At 40.1% G+C, this 26,945-nt stretch overlaps 1 protein-coding gene across 1 annotated transcript in view; it reads left to right on the top strand.

The window, feature by feature from the left end:
- Positions 1–14,360: 14,360 nt before the first annotated feature.
- Positions 14,361–26,945, top strand: part of LOC137048469 (interferon-induced very large GTPase 1-like) — a 37,530-nt gene continuing 24,945 nt past the window's right edge. Inside the window, exons 1-2 of the mRNA XM_067426639.1 lie at positions 14,361–14,595; positions 16,779–16,825. Of these exons, the coding sequence (XP_067282740.1) occupies positions 14,361–14,595; positions 16,779–16,825 (282 nt within the window). The remainder of the gene's footprint in view (positions 14,596–16,778; positions 16,826–26,945) is intronic.

The raw sequence follows: 26,945 nt of genomic DNA, 5'->3' as shown, positions 1-26,945 counted from the left end.
AATGAGTGCAAACAAAAGCGGAGCTGGTGTGCGAGTGAGCCGTTTTATCAGAGCATTGTCAACGTCAGCGAGTATTTGCGTTAGATTATTATTACTATTATTGTTTTCTAATGAATAAAGCTTACCCGCAATGAAGTGTTGGGTCTTCTATGCACAAACGGTGGATCATTTGACCAATGTAGATGGTCCTTTGCCCAGTGTCAGTGGTGGGAATAATGTTTCCCGGGGTCGGAGTGTGCATCGCTAAGTAAGCAGGTGTGTTAGTGTTGGGAACGAGGCGGCCGCAGGAGATTTTTGTCGCGCTCACCAAGAAGCACGCGTCTTCACCGTGTGCCTCTCTGCGATCGTGGCGATAGTATTGTGGTGGAGACTTTATCTAACACCACTGGGTATGTTAGAAGAGGTCGAAGTATTCATAGGGCAGTTCGGAGGCAACGTTGGGACTCAAAATGACAATAACAGTAGTTGTGGCTGTGCACACTCTGCGTGCGCAAGGCTGATCTGGACGCACTGCTCGTAGGAGCAGATGCGCTGTGACACGGGGCAGAGGAGCTATAATGCATAATATATAATATATGTGCCCTATATATGGAATCAGAGTGCGTACAGTTTGTAATAAATGGAAAATCTCTACAGCAAAAGACAAACCGCTACATGCATTTGGTTTGTTTCTACCATTTATTAGTAATGATTTACACAGTTTGTTTACTATTTACTATTTACCTGAACATTCAGTATTGTGCAATATAGCACACAGAAGGTGAGGGACATTTTGGGGGGAAATAAGTGCTGCATTTATCATTTAAACATTTGGCTTTTCATGAAAATTCTATAATCCAAGATTTGCCACCACTTTATGATGTCATAATATGCAAATTAGATGGGAAAGTGTAATCCCTACATAAACTTAGGGTCATCCTTAATATTTCTCTAATTTACAGAAAGTTTCTATCTTTTATCTCTTTTAAGATTTGATATTAAGATGTCAAAATGGAACGTTTTAGGAAAAAACCTAAAGGGTTAAATACTGATACAGGCAAAGCATCAATTCTGGTTCTACTCAACCTCAGTGCTGCATTCGACACTGTTGACCACAACATACTTCTAGACAGGCTGGAAAACTTGGTTGGGCTTTCTTGGATGGTCCTCAAATGGTTCAGGTCATACTTAGAAGGGAGAGGTTATTATGTGAGTATAGGAGACCATAAGTCTGAGTGGACATCCATGACATGCGGAGTCCCACAAGGGTCCATTCTTGCACTACTTCTATTCAACCTGTGTATGCTGCCACTGAGCCAAATAAGAAAAAATAACAAAATTGCTTACTTTAGCCATGGGCGTTGCTAGGCCCTTTTTATCACAAAAAAAGCCCCCCTACACTTATGCCTCAGCCCTCCTAAAAAATATGTGATTAACCTTTAAAACATATGAAACTGGCAGGAGCTTTTGGCTACATCCCGTTTTTTAGTCTTGTGTGTCTTCAATCCGCAGAGTGCAGCGCACATCAGAAGCAGAGGTGTGTGTGTGTGCGTGTGTAAATCTGAGATTTATTGGTCTGTCACTGCTCAATGTCAAAATATTTGATAAAACCAATCAAATCAGAGTATAGACGGGCTTTATGTTGACGTTCACACAGAAACTGCTGAGGCTGAACGCAAATTTTAAAAAACAGCCCTTTTCAGCCTGTATTGGGCATAATATTAGTAATGTAGGCTATGTGTTTATAATGTGAATCTAATAAACTTAAAACTTTAATAAAACAGTAAATTAACGTGTCTAATGTAGTGTAGTAAATATGAAACTGACTACGCCACCTCCTTATTTAAGGCAGGAGGAGCCTTCCAAAAGTAATGGGATTATAAGCAACAAATGTAGTTTGTCAATAATCACAATTTTATTAGTACAACACAGCCATATCAAAAAGGTTAAAAACCAATTAAAAATGCATCAGCAATAGGATTCATAGAATCAGGAAATGGCGCTCCTCGAGAATGCAAGAAGGGTCGGGCCTGCTCTTTTACACCACCTACCACCTGAAAGAGACGGGGGAAGAAGACGAAAGAAACCCACAGCATACACTGCAAATAAGTAACCACAAATTAAATCACCAATTATAGTGCCAACCTTCTAATGCACACCACACAGTGCCACACACCACCCAGATCAGCCACACCAAGGGAGGTTAGGTGTCGATGCAGGCCCGGCCCTGTACAAAGCCAGTAGCACTGTAACAGAAAGAGGAGGGCAATACCACACAAACAACAACAAATAAAAACAATTATTAGTATGATCAAAGTAGACATATAGTAAATCAAAAATAAATGTAACTCAAAAGGGAAACTTAAATATACAAGAAACAGTGGCTGGTTTGCCCTTTAGCGAAAGTACAACTGCAGCACAGTTATCCAATCTCAGCGCTCAATCCCCACACATGATACAATGATACAGTTATTCACCGTTCCAACGTGGCCATCAGCCTATTGAAAGTACTGCAGCAATAAGTGTTCCCAGACAGAGTGTAAAACTTCAAGTCAGCCTCAATGAAAAGGAGGCTGTACGTCAAGCACAACTTCCGAAACAAACCTCTCGCCATGTGTCTCTGCAACTACTATTTATGCTTCCTTAATCATGTGACAAAGCACCTGCACCTGAAACTCATTACTGGCTAGTCTCCTCCCACATTCACCCCTCCCAAAAGATGTCGTCGCCCCGACGGCAAGGGATAATTTATAGCCAGGGTCTAAAATGAGTGGCTTGAGTTAGATCTGTAAAAGCAGCAGCCCCTATCGCCCCAACAGAAATGCTTGTCACTGCGGAATGTGGCAGACGGTGAGGATTTGAATGTTGACCAGCTGTTGGCCTTGAAGTGCGTCGAACGGTCAGCATCTCATCGTGAAGTTGTAACCTCTCCTGCTGACCACTGGCTAAAGGGGCATGATGTTGCAACACACCTTGCTCCAATCCATCACTGACAGGACTGACATGTCCCAGAATATCAGAGTCTGCTTCCTGGCCTCCTTTACCTGGTGTTAACACATGGTATGCTCCCTCTAAAAAACTATCCACAGACAGAATAGACCTTTCTTTAACAGGCCATGCCGAACAATACTCCTCTTCACTATTAAGTTCACCTTCTTGTATACCAGACTGCAGACAAGGCTGAGGTATTATTGGTTCACCAGGCTGATTTCCAAGCCGAGCTGCCCTCATCTCAGACCTATTAACCCGCCGCATATTACCAGTGCCATCAGCTGGTGTAACGGTATATGGGGCACCAGGTTTGTCTGGCACGTTAACCACTTGGTACAGTAGTGATGACCATACATCTTGAATCTTATGGCGACCTTGATGGCGATGATCTTTCAAATAGACTAGTTGCCCTTTGCTCAAACCAAGATCCTGTACCAAGATGAGTCACCCGGAGCCTCTCTTGGTGCTGCTGAACCCACTCTTCCCAGGAGTTAATTACCTCCTTGTCAGCTTCAGAAAGATCTATACCCAAAAGGGAGTCAACAGGAAGTCGAGGGGACACTCCGAACATCAATGAGTATGGTGAATGGCCAGTAGAACGATGAGTTGTAGTATTATATGCCCAAACCAACTGGGAAATATACTTGGGCCACACCCTTTTTTTCTCTGGAGGGAGGGAACGAAGCAGATCGTGAAGTGTCCGATTGAATCGCTCACACTGTCCGTTGCCCTGTGGATGATATGTTGTGGTCCTGGATTTTTCAATCCCGTAAAGGCTGCAGAGCTGTCAAATAAGGGCACTTTCAAAATTTCTCCCCTGATCAGAATGTATTCGTTTAGGCACTCCAAACCGATAAAACCAGCTCTCAGCCAGGGTTCTTGCTACAGTAACAGCACTTTGATCTTTAGTAGGCACTGCCTGTGTATACTTGGAAAAGACATCAGTCATGATTAGCACGTTTTCTCGCCGGTCGGTAGCAGGTTCTAAAAGAGTAAAATCAATCGCAAGAACCTCCAATGGCTGACTGGCAAGAAGAACACCTTGATATGTCTTCACTCCTGGCTGAACGGCTTTAGAAAGTATACAACGTTGGCAGTGCTGGCAGTACTTCTCTATCTCCACTCCCATTCCTGGCCAGTAGCATCTTTGCCTGATCAAATCAGTAGTCCGTCGCACCCCCTGGTGCCCATGTCCATCATGAAGGTTATACAGAACTTCCTGATGAAGACAAAAAGGCAAAAGTAATTGGAAAAACTCCTCACCGTGGGATCTCATTGCCCATCTATACAGCAGGCCATCTTTCTCAGTGATCCGGTCCCATTGACGAAACAAACACTGTAGATCCTTTGAAAGTTGTAACCGCTGTTCTTTATTTGGTTTCTGCCCCGACCTCCAGAATGAGAGGAATGTCTTCAAAAGAGAATCAGCACCTTGCAGTGCCACCAAGTCAGCTCTGGAACGACTGGGAAACACCCCAATCTGTTGCAACATTGCTACATCAACACCATAATTTTGAGTTGGAGAGCATTCATCACGTGGAACAATTCCATCACTGCGGTCTTCACTGGCCTGTGCACTGTATTGGCGAGAAAGAGAATCAGCATTGCCATTGACACGACCTGGGCGATAGAGCACTGTAAAGTCAAAAGCTGCTAATTGTGCGACCCATCGTTGTTCAGTGGCACCTAACTTAATTGACTGGAAATGGCTGAGAGGATTGTTATCAGTATACACGGTGCATTTACTTCCCAGCAGGTACTCTCTAAATTTTTCTGATATAGCCCACTTAAGTGCCAAGAGCTCCAATTTCATAGAGCTATAATTCTCCATGTTTCTCTCTGACCTCCGCAGTGAACGACTGGCATAGGCTACGGGCTTTAATCTGCCCTGATTTTCTTGAGACAGGATGGCCCCCAAGCCCTGATGACTCGCATCAACTTCTAAAACAAATGGCTTCGTAAAATCAGCAAAGGCCAGAACAGGGGCACATGTAAGAGTCCTCTTCAATTCCCTGAAGCTTCGCTCACACTCATCAGTCCACATCTCAGGTGAAAACATACTGGGTTTAGCCTTCCCTTTCTTTGCCATTTTAAGAACATCTGCAACCAACTGGTGGAGGGGGGCAGCTAATTGGGCGAAACCCTTCACAAAGCGTCGATAATAACTGCAGAAGCCAAGAAAAGACCTGACCTCTTTCACATCATGGGGCTGCCTCCAATTTGCCACAGCAGATGTTTTCTCTGGGTCAGTCGCCACCCCTTCTCTGGACACACGATGCCCTAGGTACTGCACTTCCTGTTTGAAGAAATGGCATTTACTTAACTTTGCTTTTAGTCCTTTCTTTTTCAGTCGACTAAGGACCACCTCCAGTCTCTGCAAGTGCTGTTCAACGGAAGAAGAAAAGACAATAACGTCATCAAGATACAAAAGAATAGAATGCAGGCTCTGATCGCCAAATATTCTTTCCATGAGTCGTTGGAAAGTCCCTGGTGCATTACACAATCCAAATGGCATTCTCTCAAACTCAAAAAGCCCAAAAGGTGTGCAAAAGGCTGTCTTTACTTTATCTTTTTCTGCCACAGGGACCTGGTTATAGCCGCTTGCCAGATCCAGGGTAGAAAACCACTGTGCACCTGCCAGGGCATCCAGGGACTCCTCAATACGGGGAAGTGGGTAAGCGTCCTTACGAGTCTTGGCGTTCAATTGTCGATAGTCCACACACATTCTTAACTCTCCATTCTTTTTCTGTACCAAAACAATAGGTGACGCATAGGGACTACTGCTTTCCCTAATTACCCTACTGTCCAAAAGCTGCTTAATATGACTTTTCACAGCCTGCCACTGTGTAGGAGGTATTCTCCTATACCTCTGACGTACGGGGACATTATCAGTAAGTGGTATTTCGTGTATAATCTCATCAGTACACCCTAGGTCCCCTTCATTTTTAGCAAAAACCTGATGGTACTTCTCCAACAGCTCTTTTACACGTCTTTCCTCTACATATGTGAGTCCTGGCCATTGTAATGCTGAAATAGTTTCTGATATAGGCACATGGGGTTCCATAACTGTGTGGGCATTAACTACAGTCACATGTGCAACCTCTTCACCTTCCCCAACAAAATTCAATTGCTGCCCTTCAATTCCTTCAACCTGATGTAACTTGCCCAAAACCTGTTTTGCATGAACTGTAGCCCCTGTAACACCTACATTCACTACAGGTACATAACTCACACCATTTACCACCGTCACTAAAGATGGAGACAGCAACAAACCTGGGGCAAGATCTGAACCCCCTGGCTCCAGCAACATAGATCTTGGGGTGGTATAGGGAACCTTTGGGCAAGTGACCTTTACCAATTTTAGTGACCCTGCTGGTATAAAATCTCCTGCCCTTTCAAGCACACGGACCCTACCTTCATTGATTACTGGACAGACCTCTAGTCTATGGCAATGACGCAAAGCCTTTCCCCAGCCCGCCTTGACCTGATCAACATCTAACAAGCTAAATAAGACTTCCCCTTGTTGCGCAAATAACTCTTGATAACACTCTCCAATGACATTCATACCCAAAAGCCCTGGTACCGCATCTTGTCGTGAAACACCAAGGGGGTCTTTTACCACTAAAACCCCCCGGCCCGGAATGGTTCGGCCCAAAACCTGGACATCCAGTTCCAAGTAACCTACATAGGGTATGTCTAGCCCATTAGCTGCCTTCAGGGCAAGCCACCCACATGATCTAAGTCTAGGGGCCATCAAATGCTTAAATGCTTCCTTAAAGAATGACTCTGTAATGGTGGTAACCATAGAACCGGTATCTAGTAAACATTTCACTTCTACCCCACCCATTACCACCTCTACAACTGGACATTTACCTATAAGAGGTGGTGAGGACTTAATGTTACAAATGACATTATCAGTGCTTTTTCTCCCCCCATCTCCCATACCTGGGGGTCCAGTAGCAGCAGGGGTGGTATTTGGGTCAACAGATAGGCTAGCGGCTCGTGGTCTCGGCCCTTGACGACACTGGCGAAGGACATGTCCAGGCTTACGGCAACGCAGGCAAATAGGCACACCTTCTGCAGTAAACTGATAATTGGAGTTAAGAGTACGGGGGGCAGACTGATCCAACATAGATTGTATCTTAGCTAAACTTTGTAGGATGCTATCAATTTGAGACTGCTGTTTGTGAAGTTGCTCTTGTAAAGCAGGCAAGTCTAACCCCTTCCCAGTCCCCATCGAGTTACAGGTCCCCTTGACATTAAAGTCAGCTTCTTGATGATAAAGCCCTACTCGAGCCTGTCCAGAAGGTCGCTCACCCTCTTCAGCCCATTTGATAGCCTCCTGTCGAAGTGCTAAAAAAGAGATTAATGGGGTTTGTCTCACAATACTCTTTAATTCTCTGCGCAATGCTATGTCACGCACGTGTTCCACAAACTGGTCTCTAACCAAGGTGTCTGGGTCAGTTAGCTTATTTGCATAAGAGCGCTGAATATCCCCAATTAAAGCCCACAATGAGTGAGAAAACTCTTTTAAGGACTCTCCATCTTTTTGCTTTCTATCAAAAAACTGTTTTTGGAGACTAACAAAGGAAGAGGAGGAACCATACAAATCTTTTAAAATCTGTAAAACAACCTCAGGGTTTTCCCGCTCTGTCAAAGAGCGAAACCTGATTTCTGCTTTTGCTTCCCCCTCCAAATGATCATAAAGGAAGAGGGCCTTCTCTCTATCAGTAATACACCGATCCCTAAGGCATGCTTCAACATTCTCAATCCAATCGTAAATGGAAAAATCAGATTTGGATGTAGAGCCAGAAAAATAAGGACACTTCCTCTCACGATGAAAATAAACAAACCTTTCAGGTGTTGCTTGTCTAGGGAAATTTGATGAGGCAATATTAGAAACCTCAGGTAATCCACTAGTACTACTTGCAGCTAAACTGGCACCCCCTCCTTGATGAAGCTGTGCATTAGTTACCCGCAGTCTTTGTACTTCCTCACGTAGAGCAAGAAGTTCCTCCTGTTCCTCTTCCAAACTCATGTTTACAACAACCCAAGCCTACTACAAAAACATTAATATACACATAAAAAGGGTTGGAAAAAAAACAAGAACAAAAAAAACAAGTTATTGACAGTCACTGGCCTCTGGGTCCCCACATTGTATATCCGGGCAGTCGCTCCTCTTGTATCCTGTACCAGCCACTGTTTCTATTTAACCAAAATTATAAAACAATTAATGTCACAAAAAAAGAAAACCCTGCCGTCTACGCCAAAAATGTAGTGTAGTAAATATGAAACTGACTACGCCACCTCCTTATTTAAGGCAGGAGGAGCCTTCCAAAAGTAATGGGATTATAAGCAACAAATGTAGTTTGTCAATAATCACAATTTTATTAGTACAACACAGCCATATCAAAAAGGTTAAAAACCAATTAAAAATGCATCAGCAATAGGATTCATAGAATCAGGAAATGGCGCTCCTCGAGAATGCAAGAAGGGTCGGGCCTGCTCTTTTACACCACCTACCACCTGAAAGAGACGGGGGAAGAAGACGAAAGAAACCCACAGCATACACTGCAAATAAGTAACCACAAATTAAATCACCAATTATAGTGCCAACCTTCTAATGCACACCACACAGTGCCACACACCACCCAGATCAGCCACACCAAGGGAGGTTAGGTGTCGATGCAGGCCCGGCCCTGTACAAAGCCAGTAGCACTGTAACAGAAAGAAGAGGGCAATACCACACAAACAACAACAAATAAAAACAATTATTAGTATGATCAAAGTAGACATATAGTAAATCAAAAATAAATGTAACTCAAAAGGGAAACTTAAATATACAAGAAACAGTGGCTGGTTTGCCCTTTAGCGAAAGTACAACTGCAGCACAGTTATCCAATCTCAGCGCTCAATCCCCACACATGATACAATGATACAGTTATTCACCGTTCCAACGTGGCCATCAGCCTATTGAAAGTACTGCAGCAATAAGTGTTCCCAGACAGAGTGTAAAACTTCAAGTCAGCCTCAATGAAAAGGAGGCTGTACGTCAAGCACAACTTCCGAAACAAACCTCTCGCCATGTGTCTCTGCAACTACTATTTATGCTTCCTTAATCATGTGACAAAGCACCTGCACCTGAAACTCATTACTGGCTAGTCTCCTCCCACACTAAGAAAAATTTTCATAAAACATACAACAACCACGCACATTGGTGGTTGTTAAGGAGATTCCCCCCGAAAGTGCTTTGAGTGCCTAGAAAAATGCTATATAAAATATAACAAATTATTATTGACAGCCAATCAGAATCCATCCTGCTTTAAGACCTTGAGCTTTTTTAAGTATGCTAATATGTAAACCATATGTTTACTTTATTCACTGACGAAAATGGAAAACACTATATTAGTCAAAGCTCGGCGTTATGAGGGGAAGAGACAGGGCAAGATAAAAACAAAAAAGAGAGATATGGAGATAAGAAAGACAAATAATCTAATGCCCAGTGACATTTTTTTCAAGCCATTGGTAATTTTTTGGCCTTCAGAACATCTTAAAATGCACATGTGTAGATCATAGAAATTTTCTCAGGGGAGCATACTCCCAAACCACCTTAACATTTGGGATCTCTGTGATTTATAAAGCTACCTACATTATTGGGTACATGTTTGTAAGCTATTAGTTAATAGCACAATTTGGACCCTAAACTAAAGTGTGACCAGTTTTTCTACAGGCCTACCCTCACTGGGGGCTGAGCCCCCTTAAAATTAAAATCCTAGAAACGTCCCTGACTACAGCTATGCTGACGACACGCAGAGCTATGTAGCACTATCACAAGTTAACAACTGGATGTGCCAATACTATCTTCAGTTAAACAAAGACAAAACTGAAATCACTACATTTGGAAACAAAGATGAAATTCTCAAGGTGAATGAATATCTTGAGGCTAAAGGTGTCACAGGAATAAAGGCAGAGGATTCAAGAGCAAGTGAACAATTACCAACAAATACCAAGACTCACGTAACACATGACACAGTGCAGGGCAAGCAGGTGAATTCATGAACCGTGACAGTACCCCCTCCCCTAGGAATGCCCCCTGGCATTCCCTGAAGAGCTTACCTATTGATTGAAATCATCAATAAGGGAGTGATCCAGAATATCCCTAGCAGGAACCCAACTTCTCTCCTCCGGACGTAACCTTCCCAGTCCACCAAATACTGAAATCCGCGTCCCCTCCATCTTGAGTCCAGGATGCGATTGACCGAATACGTTGGTTCCCCATATACGAGTCGCGGCGGTGGAGGAACTGAGACCGGCAGATTAATAGGTGAATGAAACACAGGCTTTAATTTGGAAACATGGTATACGGAATGGATCCTCCTGTACACTGGAGGAAGTTTGAGGCGGACTGCCACCGGATTAATGATTTTGGTGACAGTAAACGGTCCAATAAATTTGGGGGCTAACTTATTGCTAATGGCGCGGATCTGAATATTCTTGGTAGAAAGCCACACTTTTTGACCAACGACGTAAATGGGAGGCTTCGACCAGTGGCGATCGGCCTTAGCCTTGGAGTCTCGCGGACTCTGATACATGTGCGGCGACACCTCTGGACGAAGGCAAGAGCAGAGGGGACCGCGACTTCGGATTCCAGACTGGGAAAAATTGATGCTGGTACCCTATACTACCTTCAAACGGAGTGAGACCTGTGGATGACACTGGTAACGAATTGTGTGCGTACTCCACCATAGGGAGTTGTTGGCTACAGGAGGAAGGATTCTTGGCAACCATACATCGTAACAGTCTTGAGATCTTGATTGGCTCACTTCGCCTGCCCATTGCTCTGGGGATGGAAACCTGAAGACAGACTAACCGTCGCCCCCAGCAATCTACATCGGGGGCCCACCGGGCGGAGGAGTTGCCGCTTCGACTCGATCTCCCATCTGAGTGTGGAAACAATGATGGTTTCTGGCAAAATACACTCGGAGTAGACGGGCGTTCGGAACGGTCAAAAACACGAGACAACGCGTTGGGTTTGATGTTTTTAGAACCCGGCTGGTAAGAAAGCAAAAAATCGAAGCGACCAACTAACAGAGCCCACCGAGCCTGCCTAGAGTTAAGCCTTATAGCAGTTCTGATATATTCCAAATTCTTGTGATCGGTCCAGACTATAAAAGGCACCCCTGACCCTTCTAACTAGTGACACCACTCTTCCAACGCAAACTTGACTGCCAACAACTCTGTTAACAATGTCATAATTAAGTTCGGCTGGTGATAGACGATGAGAGAGAAACGCGCATGGATGCATCTTGACATCCGAGGAAGAACGCTGAGATAGAACTGCTCCTATCCCCACCTCTGACACGTCGACCTCTACCACGAACTGACGTGATAGATCAGGGGTAATCAGGATGGGAGCCGAAATGAAACGGCTCTTCAGGTTGGAAAATGCCGCCTCTGCAACATTAGACCACCTGAACGTAGTCTTGGGAGAGGTCAAGGCAGTCAGATGTGCGGCTAGTTGGCTGAAATTGCGAATAAAACGCCGGTAGAAGTTGGCGAACCCCAGAAACCGCTGTAGGGCCTTACGGGAATCTGGGCTTGGCCACTCTACCACAGCCTTAACCTTCCATGCGTATTCCCTCGGATGAGATGATGTAACCTAGGAAAGGAACAGACTGTGCATGAAAAAATAAATAAAAAAATTGCATTTCTCCGCCTTGACAAAAAGCCCATTCACTAGCAACCTCTGGAGCACTCGTCTAACATGCTGAATGTGTTCCTGGAGAGACGACAAAAATATCAGTATGTCATCCAGGTAGACATAAATCAACAATTGTGTTTTCTGTTGTAAAAGCCCCTATGGACAGGTGTTGAGAATGAGCACATGTGCTATAACACTTTAAACAATGCATCTGGTTTGTCCAATGTTATTGCTATGTCCATATGAAATAAATAAATAAACAAAAAATAAAAACTGATCTATCATGTCTCTCAACACGTAAATTCAATTTCGTGAAAAAGGATGCTCCCTGTAACCTCTCGAAGGCTGAAGACATTAACGGCAAAGGATAGGTATTCTTTACCGTAATGTTGTTCAACCCTTGGTAATCAATACAAGGTCGCAGAGAACCATCCTTCTAACCAACAAAAAAGAATCCCACCCCCGCTGGAGAAGAAGATTGGCGAATGACCCCAGCTGCTAGTGAATCTGAAAAGTTTTTTTCCATGGCCTCCCTCTCTGGAACCGAGAGAGAGTATAACGTGCCCTTAGGCGGAGAAATACCTGGCAGTAAATCTATAGCACAGTCATAGGGACAGTGCGGAGGTAGAGAAGCAGCCCGGGACTTACTGAACACTTCCTTCAGGTCAAGGTACTCAGCGGGCACGTTAGACAAATTCACCGGCTCCTCCTGTAAAACAACACTAGACAGAGACGGACGGGCAGAGACAAGACAAGAGGCATAACACTCATTACTCCATGCCAGGATCGTGCTCCGACCCCAGTCCACCTGTGGACCGTGCTTCACCAACCAGGGGTGACCCAACACCACCGGAACTGTGGTGTTGTTGGTGTATAGTGCCAGTGGCGGACATCTGCACCTCCTGTTGTTCAATACGGGTGACACACCATGACAGGAATTCAGATACTTCCGGTGCACTCGCTGAATCCATTGTTGGTCAGATCGTTATGTCACTGGAATAAAGGCAGAGGATTCAAGAGCAAGTGAACAATTATCTTTACTGATAATATAAGAGTAGTAATGCGAGTCAGAGTATGATGTCGTGATGTCCTCACGTCGCCATCTTTAACAGACTCTGTCACTTAGTTACGTGCATCCCATCACCGTTTATCTGCCCTGTCATTCGTCACAGTTTAAATCCTCCACATTCAGTTTAATCTCCTCGTTGATCTGCCATGTGTGGGTCAGAGACTCTCCTCATGTGTTTGCAGTTTAAATATAATGATGCATTTAAAAGTTAATGGTCAAACATGTAATTAAAAAAGTTCACAATGCTACTGCAGGTGAAATATAATGTGGACAACCCTGAATAAATATATTTTTGTCAGGTTAAATATTGATAGTTGGTCACTCAAACCCCTTTATCTAAACTACTTAACCGTCAAACTCGCACATCCGTCATGCTTGTAGTTTTTTAACACTTTTTTTCTGCGTTTGTAGTTCTAATCAAATCCTCGTCCAACTCGCAATGGGTTGTTGGCAATATCAGCCGTTAGAGTGCACATCGATCCGTACTTCGAATTCGGACCGGAAATAGTAAACCATCGGGGAATCTTTGGGACATACTAATTCTATTTTCGAATACTATTTAGGATGGATAGTATGCGAATTGGGACCCAGGGCAGCTCTCACATACCACATGACACAGTGCAGGGCGAGCAGGTGAATTCATGAACCGTGACAAAAGGTCTAATAATTAAAAATTACGACCATATCACACTAGTCCTCGGGTACAAACTCATCAGATAACTTAGATCAGCAGGATCAAGTCAGTTAGAAATACCAAGAATTCACTCAAAGCAAGGAGAGTCTGCTATTAGCTATTATGCCAGCCGCAGTTGGAACCAGCTTCCTGAACAGATCAGATGTGCTCCAACAGTAGCCACATTCAAATCCAGACTCAAAACACATCTGTTTAGCTGTGCATTTATTGAATGAGCTCTGAGCACTGTATGTTCGACTGATCGCACCCTATCTAATCTGTGCATCATCTTTTTATTCTTTTTACAACTGTTCAAATGTTCAATGTTCAAATGTTCGTATATTTGGTTATTGTTGTTTTATATGTTTGTTTGAGTTAAATATGATGAGTGAAAATGGGTTTAACAAGAAGGTTCTTCAGTAAAAAAAAAAAAAAAAAATCAGGGAATAGTGATTGAAATAGATGTTTGACCTTGTTTGAGGAAGAAATGTATGAAAACTTCCTTTGAGTTATACATTTACCTGTCCTTGCCTTACTAAGCTGACTTGTAACAGAGGACCAGACCAATACAGAAAAGGGCAGAGGAATTCCTCCTCACCCTCCGCCAAGGTGGCTGTGAACTGGAGCAGTATATGGAGGAGTTTGTGAGTTTTTCATGAGTTGGAAAACTTGGAGTGCCCAGTTCTTGATTTCAGATGGGACTGGATGAGGAAGTAATTTGCTTTGTTTCATGTAAGCCGAAGCCCTGTTCTTCATTGGTAGAGGCCATTAACCTTATTCTCTCCCTTAATGGTTCAGATTTTGTGGTTGAGGAAATCAAATTACTTAACCACTCTCATCCAGTCCCATCTCAAAGTTGCTTGGGTGCTCCAACTCACCCCAAGCCAGCAACAAGACCTTCCACTGCTGCTCCAGAGACCACTAAGCTACCGACTCAAGGGAGGTAGATGGCCACCACCATGCCTGAGCCAGTGAGGAACCACTGGCTGATAGACTTTTGGGCGGAGCTTCTTTCAGCCCCAGTCCAGTGTCCAGTTATGGCTCCAGACCAGAGTCTAGAGGACACAGTGCCACCTGTCTCCTCTCCAAGTCTCAATGAGACCGGTCCAAGTCTCCTGGATTCTGCTCCGGGCCTCCAATTCTCCGCTCCGAGTCTCCTGGATTCTGCTCCCGCCTCCCACAGTCAGATCCATGGATGTTTCATAGCCTGCTCTGCTGTTTCTCCCGCGCATTTGATGCTCATTTTAATTAGCAAAATATCTCACCATTCACTGATGGCACTCAACCAAGGCAAGGCAAGTTAATTTGTATAGATTTCATACACAATGACAATTTAAAGTGCTCTACATATAAATAATTAAAATAGTGTTAAAATATGCATAAGAAAAAGATTACCATGTGTAAGAAATAAAATTAAATAAAAACAAAGACATTTAATATAGTTGTAAAGAGAAGAAATACAAATATAATGGTGAGAAATAGATCCCTATCTGCCTTTTGTGTTTGTTTCAACCATTATATGGTTGTGGTCTAAAATGCAACTCCACTCGTGTTTTGCAACAAGACAGCAAATGCAAGTACATTTTCTGTCATTCTTGCAGAACTGATAAGAAGTGTGTAAAGTAACATATTTTTTAACATAACTGTGTGAACATGAATGGCACATAACTGGCACAATAGCGGTATAAACATGCTTATCGGTACAAAATGTGTCACATGACTAAACTTGCGTCATCGTTTTCAAATATCTCCGTCTTCACATTCCACACTACGACATGAAGACGACATTTTGAATGTATCTATACAGGTATTACAACATCTATTGCTGTGCTTCTCATATGTTTAGCCTATTTATTTATGTATTTGTTTTATTTATTTATTTGTAGAACCAAACAGTTCAACCCTTATGTAGACGTATAACAGAAAGAGAGAAAAGCACAAATATCAGAGCATGTCAAAACAGGGCCCCCAAACTGACTCAGACCCATAGGGTTGACTGGAATGAAATGTTGAGGGACTAGTAATGCCAAGCTGTTCTTCAGAGAATGATTTCCTCATTCATTTTTAAGGGTATCTTTTTTAAACTCCCATTCAGTTAAACAGGTTTGCAAGATTGTTGAAAATCTATACAGCTAGAAAGCCAGTTAACATTTTTTGAACATTTTACATTTTTTCTTAACATTCTGTTTTGGTTATTGGAATGTGAAAAGGTTGTTGATGTGAATGGAATGATTTCTTTGAGGTTGGTTCAAAAAAAAGATTCAAATGCTTTCAATGTTTCAACTTAATTTTAATTAACGGCTAACATTCTAGTAACGTTGATTTGTAACATTCCAAGAACACAAACATGTCCAGTATTTTTAAAGGCACTACATGTAACATTTTTTAGATTAGAATCTCCAAATACCACTAGAACAGTGTTATAGCAGTAAAACTTTACAATATGGGTGCAGTAATATCCAATAATTAATGTTTAAAGGAAAATAGATTTCAAATTTAACTGACATTTCCAACAGTTCGCCCCACCCACCCACTCACACCGTATACATGGCTCCAAAAGCCATTTGAAGCAATTCTACAATGCTAAAATCTTTTCCCTACAAATTCTCTTCAAACTCTATTGTTAGTAGCAACACCTCAGGACCCACTCATCGCCGTAATCATACGTTAGACCTAATACTGTCTCAGAGAATAAATGTTGATACAGTTGAAATTCTGCCGCAGAGGGTGATGACATTTCAGATCATTACCTAGTATCATGTATGCTTAATTTACCTAAGACTGCAAAGCTGTCCCCTCGATTCAAATATTGCAGGACTGTCACTGCCACCACTAAAAATTGCTTTGTAAATAATATTTAATCTTCTCAGCATCCCAGATAGCCTAGAAGAACTCGGTGTTGCAATGGAAACTATTGACTCTCGCTTTTCAAGCACTTTTGACACAGTTGCTCCTCTGTGCTTATACACTGTAAAACCTAACAGTGAAATTCACTAAATGAAATAAGTTCATTTTACTTAATGTTACCAAAAAAGTTAATTCAACTTAACAAATATGTGTGATGTTAACTCAAAAATGTATTATTGTAAGCAAACCTCAATCTAAATAAGTTACTAAAACTTTTTAACTCTAATGGTTTAAGTTACAGATATTTATTTAATCTAGTATTTTACATCTATGGCCAATTAAATAACTAAAAGCTGATAAAATAAATAAATAAACAATAGTATATACATTAATCTACCTCATATTAAGCCTACAGTCTTACATTAAGCTCTTTTAAAGTCATTACATTTAGTCATGTCAAAGTATCATCCCAGTGAGTTTCCGAGGTGACAAAAACCGCACCATTTTCCCTCCTTCAGTCCAGTCACAGCAGGACGGCTCGCGCTACAGTCAAGAAAAACAAAAGGTAAGCGTTTCAAACTTATTTATTCATATTTCGCTCATGTTTGAACGTTTTCAGTGTTATTTTCGTACCTCTTTTATGTTTATCCGAAGATTAACCAGCTCAGTAATGTTGTGTGTAAAGTTAGCCAGCAAACAATCTAACATTAGGAGCAAATGCGCTATTGCACCAGTGTTATCAACGGTAATGTACACGTTTGGAGTTAATTATGCTGTTTTACACTGCAGTTTGTCAGCGGGGAATTAAAAAATATATGTTTGTGCTTTCTCACAGTCGGACAGATAAACGCTGGCTTTTGAGACAGTTGGCCAACTTTCCATGTCTCTCGTCTCGTGCCACAGTGACGTTAACTAACTTACGTTAAAGCAAAAGGTAACGTTAATGCAAACTCACGCATTCCTTATATTACAACCGTTTTAAATGTATTGTTAATCGAATTCGAGTTTCCTCTATCATATGTGATGCTAGTTAATTTGACTAAAGCAGCTGAAGCTCCGGGGTGAACAAAGTGACTTGAGGAGCATTTTAGATCCTGTTTTGCTAACGTTAGATAAAATTTTAAACTGTTATTTGTTTCTCATGACGTTTTCTCATTTGAAACTCACACTAACACATTGTTGCCATGCTTTTAAATCTTTTCAGAGCAAAGACGAAGGTGCAATGGCAGCAACGTGGCTACAATTCTATGAGTAAGTAAGTTAGAATTAACATTGAACAAATCAATGGAATTTTGTAACGTTACTGTGCAAAATGCAAATGATAACGTTATGAACAGTTACATAATGTTCATACAAATATAAGTTTGTTCTTCAATTTTAATTTTTGAATGAATTGCTATTTTTGCAAACGTAATTATGACCATAAATGTCTTTTAGCACAACTTGTAAGTCTTCTGAAGCAATATGATTTTTTTAAAAGGCTTAAAGTCCAAAGTCCAGTCTGTCTATCATTCAAAGTCATGTTGTATTGCTTCAGGAGAATACTGGTCAAGTCTTGAAAGTTGTTGTTATAGTCGGCTTTCCTAATATAAACAGAAACATTTCGTGTGTTATATTTTCACTGGCAGTTATCCTGAAGTTGCCTTGGGTTTGTAAAGGTGTAAGGTAATTGGCAATGCTAGATTTGCAGTGGTTGAAAGAAGTCTTGTCATGAATCATAAAAAAAAACTACGATCCTGGCAGGTCTGTTACTATTTAAAAGGAAGAGTCAGGAGATGTTTTCAAGACATAAGGTAGGACACATGTCAAAACTACATTACATTTATTTAGCAACATGTTAACCTTTCAGCTGCCACCAGCATAAATGCATGGTGTGGTTACAGTGACTGATAGTTGATCATTCAAGTTGTCTTAAATGTATAGTCCACTTGCCAATACAAATTCAGTCATGATTCATAAATTACCAACCCTCATATTGTTCCAAACACATAAGAATTTTATTAATCTGTCCACTGAAAATCTAATCTTCAAAACGTTTAATTTAGGCTTTCATTAGCATATACATTGAGCACAGCAAAAGCTTATTTGACACATAATAAACCAATCTCAGCTCAAGCTTAAAGGAATCGTTCACCCTGATTTACTCCCCCCCTCAAGTCCTCCTTGGTGTAAATGACATTCTTCTTTCAGACGAATACAATCAGAGTTATATTAATACGTGTCCTGGCTCGTCCAAGCTTTATAATGGCAGTGAATGGCAGCCCAAAATTTGTAGCCCAAAAAAGTGCATCCATCCATTTTAAAAGTGCTCCACACGGCTCCGGGGGAATAATAAAGGCCTTCTGAATTAAATCGATGGGGTTGTGTAAGAAAAATATCCTCTCGTGATTCAAAACGCTTGTGCAACGCCCGACATCATCGTCACATCATTTATGTTTTTTACGCTGCGTCCGCCGTCAACGCCGTGGCTGTTATGCTTTTTTACGCTATATCCGACGTCATCGTTGCGCCGGAAACTAGTTATTTTCTTATTTTATAACGAGTTAAATATGGATGTTTTTCTTATATAAACCCATCGATTCACTTCGGAAGTACTTTATTAACCCTCCAGAGTCATGTGGATTACTTTTATAATGAATAGATGCACTTTTTTGGCTTCAAATTTTGGACAGCCATTTACTGCCATTATAATGCTTGGATTAACCAGGACATTTATTAATACCGCTCTGATTATATTAATCTGAAAGAAGAACGTAATTTACACCAAGGATGTCTTGCCATTATCCATTTAAAATTTGTTAATCAAATCTGTCTTGTTTCACCTTGTCTACACCGGATGTGAGCAGCGCGACAGGACAAAAGAGCCCCTTATAGTCCGTTATGTTGTCTACACTGGATGCGGCGTGATGTGAGCGACAAATCTTTGACAGTAAACTGTTGCCTCTTTCTATTTATGACATACTGACATGAAAAACAAATGTTTTGCAATGTGTGCATTATCGCTTGAATTCAATTCAATTCAATTCGTCATTCAATTCAAGGTCTAGAACATTCGGCTGATACACCCCTGAAAATGTTTTTCCCCCAATTAAACCTTGCTGACAAACAACTTAACATCTTTACAAAATTGTACTACAGGGTTTTAAATAAGCACATGCCCAATTAAATCAACAATAATCCGTTCCTTATAACAACGTTTTTTTTATTTATGAAAATTGAAATATGGTGTCTGCCCTGACAAGGGTTATTTTTATATGTGGTGACATACAAACTTTTTTTCCAATGCATATAGAAAAAGGAGCTTGACCAGGTGCAGAAGCCAACAGTCACCATCCTTACTGTCGAGGAGGAAGAGGGAACGTTACCTTTAAACCCACTGGATGCTTTGATTGTCTTTAAAGATGTGGTGATGTCTGCCAAGTCTTCGGTCAGTGCAATACACTTAGAGTACATTAAAGATCATACAGTGCTTTTGCTTTTTGAGGAAACGTACCTTTTTACATAATTTTTTTTATTTTATATGTTTTGTTATTTAAATGTTATGACTTTTTTAAACATGTTTGTGCTGTTTTATTTGGTGAAAAAGTCTAATATTTTTTGTCTAGTTATATTTGTGAACATATGGCATACTGTATTTATGATGTAAATGTTATATTTTAATAAATTACTTAAAAATACCCTCCTGTTCTGTCTTCATTTTGTACCAATGTTAGCTTGTGCTTAGTCTTATGTAACTTAATCACTTTGAGTTTGATGAACTTAAACCATTTGCCGCAATCTGTTTCCTAAAACCATTTAAGTAACCATGTAGTTGTTAAGACTTAGTTAGATTTGTTACCTGAATTCAAACTGAATTAATAAAATTAACTTAAAATTTTAAGTTCAGTTTACTCTTAATAATTGATCAACACAACACTAAAATATAAGTTTTAACACTTAAACAACACTAAAATATGAGTTAATTTAACTCAATGTATATGAGTTTTCAGTACTCATACTTAATGGTTTTAAAACTTAATTGGTTTGAAGCAATCGGTTTCCTCAAATGGTTTGAGTTACCGTAACTTGTTGGGTTTTACAGTGTAGAAAATCAAAGAAAATAGTCCAACGAGCACACTCTGGCCCTTAAAACAGCAGCCAGAAAAAATGAAGCGCAGCTTGAAGAAAACAAAACTGGAAATTTTTTGGAGAGCATGATTGCGTATAGAAAGGTCGCAAAAACTGCTAGATCTGGATCTTTCTTAGAAGATTTTTTTTGAAACAGAGAAGAATGTTTTATGTTTATATCAGACCACTATTGTGGATCTGACCATTATATTTTATTTTTATTATTATCTTTACAATTGTTTGAACTATTCTTGTTTTTAATTTTGTATTCGTCCACATGGTATTCTTTTTTCTTTCCATATGTTACCACTATTTTAATTAATTTATGTGTAAAGCACTTTGAATTGCCATTGGGTATAAATAAACTTGCCTTGCTTTGCCTGCCTTGCCAGTGGTTAAACAAAGAAGAAACAAAGCTTCAACTTATGATGTTTGCAAACAGCACAGCTGTAATGCCTTTATGAACTGCTTTACATGTAAGATTGATAATATTAAGAAGAAAATTATAACCATGCAGCCGTCTACTACAGTATCACATCAGACAGAGCATTTTAGTGTCACTGAGGAAAATACATTCATTCACTGGCTGCTATAGGAGAGGAAGAATTGGCTAGATTCATTAAATCATCAAAATCAACAACATGTATGCTTGACCCTATACTGACTAAACTATTAAAAGAGATGCTTCCAGAGGTCATAGATTCTCTTCTTAATATCATTAATTCATCTTTGTCATTAGGGATATGTATCGGAAACCTATAAAATGGCTATAATTAAACCACTTATTAAAAAAAATACAACTTGATCCTACAGAATCAGTCAATTACAGGACAATCTCAAATCTACCCTCTCTGTCAAAAATACTAGAAAAGGCTGTGTCTTCACAATTACGCTCCTTTTTAGAAAGAAATGGTATATGTGAGGATTTAGTACTGAGGACTAAATCTCTGGATCATAGTACTGACTGACTGACTGCTCTCATCAGTTACAAATGATTTACTCTTATCATCTGATCGTGGTTGTATCTCTCTATTAGTGTTACTCGATCTTAGCGCTGCATTCGATACTATCGACCACAATATTCTTCTGAATAGAATCGAAAATTATGTTGGCGTTAGTGGAACTGCTTTGGCATGGTTTAAATCGTACTTATCTGACCGTTATCAGTTTGTAGCAGTAAATGAAGAGATGTCACACCAATCACAAGTTCAGTATGGGGTACCGCAAGGCTCAGTGTTAGGACCGTTGCTTTTCACCCTGTATATGCTACCACTGGGAGATATCATTAGGAAGCATGGCGTTAGTTTTCATTCTTATGCTGACGATACTCAGCTCTATATTTCCTCACGCCCGGATGAAACTTACCAATTCACAAGATTAATGGAATGCATAGCTGATATAAAAAATGGATGACTAGTAATTCCCTGCAACTTAATTCAGGAAAAAAAAAAAAAATGCATTTTTAATTATTGGACAAAAAAAAAAAAAACTCCACAAATAGTAACCTTATACTGTCTTAACACTTGATGGATGCTCTGTCAAGCCCTCGTCGTCAGTGAGAAACCTGTGTGTTCTCTTTAATACCAATCTTTCATTTGAAAGCCATACTCAGACAGGTATTTAGGTTCTAGCATTGTGGGAGCTGCTGCTGACGCTGTACAAATGCTTTCAGTGTGAATACTCTTGCGCGTCTGCAGCTGCAGTGACAGTGTAGTTACGTTGACGTGCAGCACATGCACTGTTCACGCTTGCGATGTGAAACAGCCATTATGCTCTACTGGGTGGTTGCCCTGCTCGCTTAATAAACAAACTCCAGCTAGTCCAAAATGCAGCAGCTCGAGTTCTTACTAGAACGAGGAAGTATGATCATATTAGTCCAGTTCTGTCAACATTGCACTGGCTCCCTATTAAACATCGCATACATTTTAAAATCCTGCTAACTACTTACGAAGCACTAAATGGTTTAGCTCCCCAGTACTTGAGTGAGCTCTTAACACATTATACTCCAACACGTATTGCAGTCTCAAAATTATGGCCAGTAGATAATACCTAAATATCAAAATCAACTGCAGGCGGTCGATCCTTTTCCTACATGTGCAAAAACCTTTTTTTGAAATGATAGACCATTTAGCTAGATAATAACCACATTCCTTAGCTAAGATCGGGCAGCGACTCTAAAGCCCTTCCTTTGAAATGCATTGATTTGGAACTTTAATATTTTGTTTACCATTAAAGTCTATTATGTGGACAAAAATCCTGAAATGTTTTCCTCAAAGAATTTAATTTATTTTCGACTGAAGAAAGAAAAACATGAACATCCTGGATGAGATGGGGGTGAGTAAAATATAAGTAAATCTTCTTTGTTAAGTGAACTTTAACAGCCGGTGTATGTCGGCTCATGTCACTTCAATGTTCTCCATTGAATTATTTAGTAACATATTTGATAACTTTTGCTAATAAAAAGAAGAAAGAAAGAAGTACTTAATGTTTGAAGAAAAAGAAAAAAAAATGTTATAAAAAAATGTTAAGTAAGGGATAATGTACACCCAGCCGGTTGTTATCGCAGAATAAACCCCGACGGAGGGGTCTTGCATCACTCTGAAGGGGTTTATTCTGCGATAAAAACCGGCTGGGTGTACATTATCCCGATTATTACACGGCTACTAGTCTCAAATAAATAATTTTTAGACACAAAATATTGTCTCGAGATTAAATATTTGATTAGCTCTTACGCAAAGCTTCCGCGAAGGAAAACAGTTCCAACCTGCTTTAAGCCTTTATCTATTGCTGCTAAATGTTAAAATTAATGCTGAAAGGGTTAGTTCACCCAAAAATGAAACCAAGCCTATGATTTACTCACCCTCAAGTTATCGTATGTGTATATGACATTCTTCTTTCAGACAAATACTTGAGTTATATTTGAAAAGTCCAGGCTAACGTTAATCCCAGCAGTAGATGTAGCTGTGTTTGAAGTCCATAAAAATGCAGCTGTCCGTCAAATAACGTGCTCCACACGACTCCGATGGGTTAATAGAGCCTTCTGATTCGAATCGATGCGTTTGTGTAAGAAAAAGATCCATATTAAAAACGTTATAAAGGAAACCTGCCTTGAAGTCTTCCATTGTAACCCACTGCTGTTTAAGCCACAAGATGGCGCCAGCGTTAAGCACAGAAGTAGTACCGGTCAAGATAACTCGTAGTACCCGGATGAGCGGGTGTTATCTGGAAATAACATACCACTGGAATGCACGATTGACCAATCGGAATCAAGTATTTCACAGACCCGTGTAATAACATAAAATAAAATGTAAGAAAAAAAATATATTTAGCTGGGTTTCTACCAGTGCATATTTTCAGCAATCTTGGAAAATTGGTGGGGGAAAATACCCGGAACACAGAATTTTTAAACACGGAAATATTTTTCTAAAGAACTGTTTGACATTACTACTTCCTCAACATTTCATTCCAAACAATCTTTAAGGATTACATATCCTCTCTATCATTATATGCATACCAGTAATTAAAACAGTCATTACATGTGGTCTGTGAATTATTGAAAAAATAAAATGATAACTAAGAAATTAAATGAAACATTCACATCTTCAGTACATGCAAAAAGTTGACGTTTGGCTCAAATCAGCTTAAAGACTTCCACAACAAAGTAAATAACAGAAACTCTTTCACTTGCGTACTGCCATGTGATTTTAAGAATGCGAAACATTTTCCACATCCACGTATAAATAGACACGGTTTACAAAAAAATGTTCACAGACGCAGCTCAAGACCGAATTGATGATACAGAGATGGAGGACTTCAAAACTCAGGTTTGACTTAATTTATTTACAACGATATATATATATATATATATATATATATATATATATATATATATTGCAATTGTCACGGGTACAGAGACTGCAGGAGACAAAGGTGTTAGTTAGCAGGGTTTATTGAGCACCAGAGAGTATAACGGAAGTGAAGTGCAGGTGGGCAGGTGAATGGAAGTCTTCGTGAGGGAAGTGGGAATCGCTGGAGAGAATCAATGGAGAGTTTGTTTGAGAGTTCGCTGGACACACACACACAGGTAGTGGTGGGACATCTGAAGCGAGGCTCCGGAGCTTGTGTCGAGCAAAAAGGGGCGTTCCAGATGAAGCCCCGATTCGAGACTTGTATCGTTTCCGTGAAAATCACGTGACGATGACAAACGAGGCCTCGGTTTCTGTTGAATATATAATAATAGAATCTGTGTTCATGTAACAATAAATTAATGATAATTTTGGAACTGCATTGCCACTTTACACCACTTGTAAGTGTGGTTCACCTACAGGGGGTTCAGGCTTCAGGGTTGCCACATCACTATCAGCAAGACTGTTGAAAACTGTACATTTCTTGTCATTTCAAAAGTCAATCTCAAATCAAAACTAGTTAGCACATCATTCGTAATAGAAAGGACCTGGTTATGGTTACGCTTAAAATAGTTCAAAATAGATATATGAGCTAATAAAAACATATACCATTAATCGTACCCAGTATGAATAGAATGTTACCTGAGGGACTTTAGAAAAGAGAAGAGAGAAAGAGCTAGAGCAATGAAACCCCAGCTAAAAGAAGAGAGCGAGAGAATAACAGAGCTATTTTATCCTTTCCTTGACCATGTGACTAAAACCCTAATGTGAGACATTCAAACTGACCAATCAGACCAAACTTCCCCCACTGTACTACAGGTGTGACACACATTTGGCCTATAGACCTTCAACATCTTTAGGAATTACAAACGGCCCTACTGTTAAGAGAGAGGGTGTGGAAAACAGTAAAACAAATGTCTTTGTTCAATTCAAAAATCAAATATCTTTTCATTTTTTCTTTTCAAATATCTTTTCAAATTTTAATTAAAGTCAAGTCACCTTTATTTATATTACGCGTTTTACAATGAAGATTGATTCAAAGCAACTTCACAATGGTAACAGGAAAATAATGCAACAGAATTTAACAGAAAGTAATTAAATTAAAAATAATTAAATATTTAGTGTAAAATTATTAAACCCTACAAATTCCCCCCTTGACATCGTATGTCACACTCATGAGTCCAAAGCTAGCACAGTCCATGAAGACGTGCTTTCTTTCATCTTCAGACTTCTCGTACAGACTTCAGTCTTTGTTCTCATTTCAGTCCTGCATGAGAAGGCTCTATAAAATGGCCGATCCTTGATATGCAAAACGTCCATTGAATACTTCACACCGCTAGGACAGTTACTGAAGGTTAGAGAAAATGCTTGTCCCTTTTTCTGAGGAGACAGGATGTGAACTTGTGCAGAAAAAGAAAATATAGCACAACAAAGAGCAAAAGCATACATGGCATTTGTCATTGGTCAGATGTGGTCAGATTAAAATACTCTGGCAATAAGCTCTTAAATCCATGTACTTGATAAAGTGGTCAAGGTTGAGAATAAGCTCTTGCACTCTTTCTGGAAACATTGAAATAAATTGCATTATAACAAAACAACCATTGTTGGTTTTAAACCCCCTTTTTAATGAAAAGTATCTGCAAAATATGTATTGTAACAGAGAGCCAGCATGATAATGTGAGTGTGGTATGGTCTGCCTTAAAATCTTTCCATACCAATGTTTGTGTCAAGGAGCATGACAAAGTTCAGAGTTATTGAATCCTGCTGTGATGAACGCATTTTCATGATTAATGCAATTGAGAATTACACTGTAGCCACATAGCTTGATTCTCAATAAGAGCTTCTGTAGACGTCTGACAGAAATAAAGTCAGTCTGGTCAGTAATGTGTGAAGCTGGTAATGCTGTGTGTGGAGTTGTTTAGTCCTTCAAATTATGTGGCTTCTGATTGTGGGTTCTGAAGAAGAGTTGTTTAGTCCTGATTTGAGATGTAATTTATTCTTTATCTTCAGTTGATTTAATCTAAGGCTTGTATCTATCTGTATCGGTGTATGTATCTGCTACAGGAATTTTGTTTTTGTTTTTCTCAGCCAAATTGCCTAAATGTCAGAGGTGGAAAGTCCAGGTTCAGAAAATAAAAAGTCCTGCTCTGTATTTTGTTCCAAACACCTGGATTTGTGAAGGCTATGTCTATATTAATCCGGATAGATTTGAAAAGAGTTTTGGTTTCAAAACTATCTCTGTAAACACTAACGTTTTCCAAAAGTTTCTCATCCACACTGAAACATCAGTAAATGGCAAATTCAACTCCACATGTGTAAAACATCAGAAAAGCTCACTGAGATGATACAGATGTCATAAAGTTATCACGCAATTCTTCTGGCAGGATCATTTTATTTAGCACAATATTTCACCATTCACTGATGCGTCCAGGTCAAACTTGGTCAACCATTATGTTCGGTCTAAAATGCAACTCCACTTGTGTTTTGCCACAGGACAGCAAATACAAGTATGTTTTCTGTCACCCTTGCAGGACTGCCATATGTGTACAAAGTAACATTTTTGCAACTGTGTGAACGTGAATAGCATAACTGGCACAATAGCGGTATAAACATGTATATCGGTACAATATGCGTCACATGACTAAACATGTCATCACTTTCAAACATTTTCCA

Source organism: Pseudorasbora parva, chromosome 2, assembly GCF_024679245.1.
Source record: "Pseudorasbora parva isolate DD20220531a chromosome 2, ASM2467924v1, whole genome shotgun sequence".
Taxonomy (NCBI): domain Eukaryota; kingdom Metazoa; phylum Chordata; class Actinopteri; order Cypriniformes; family Gobionidae; genus Pseudorasbora; species Pseudorasbora parva.
This window is presented reverse-complemented; position numbering and strand designations above follow the sequence as displayed.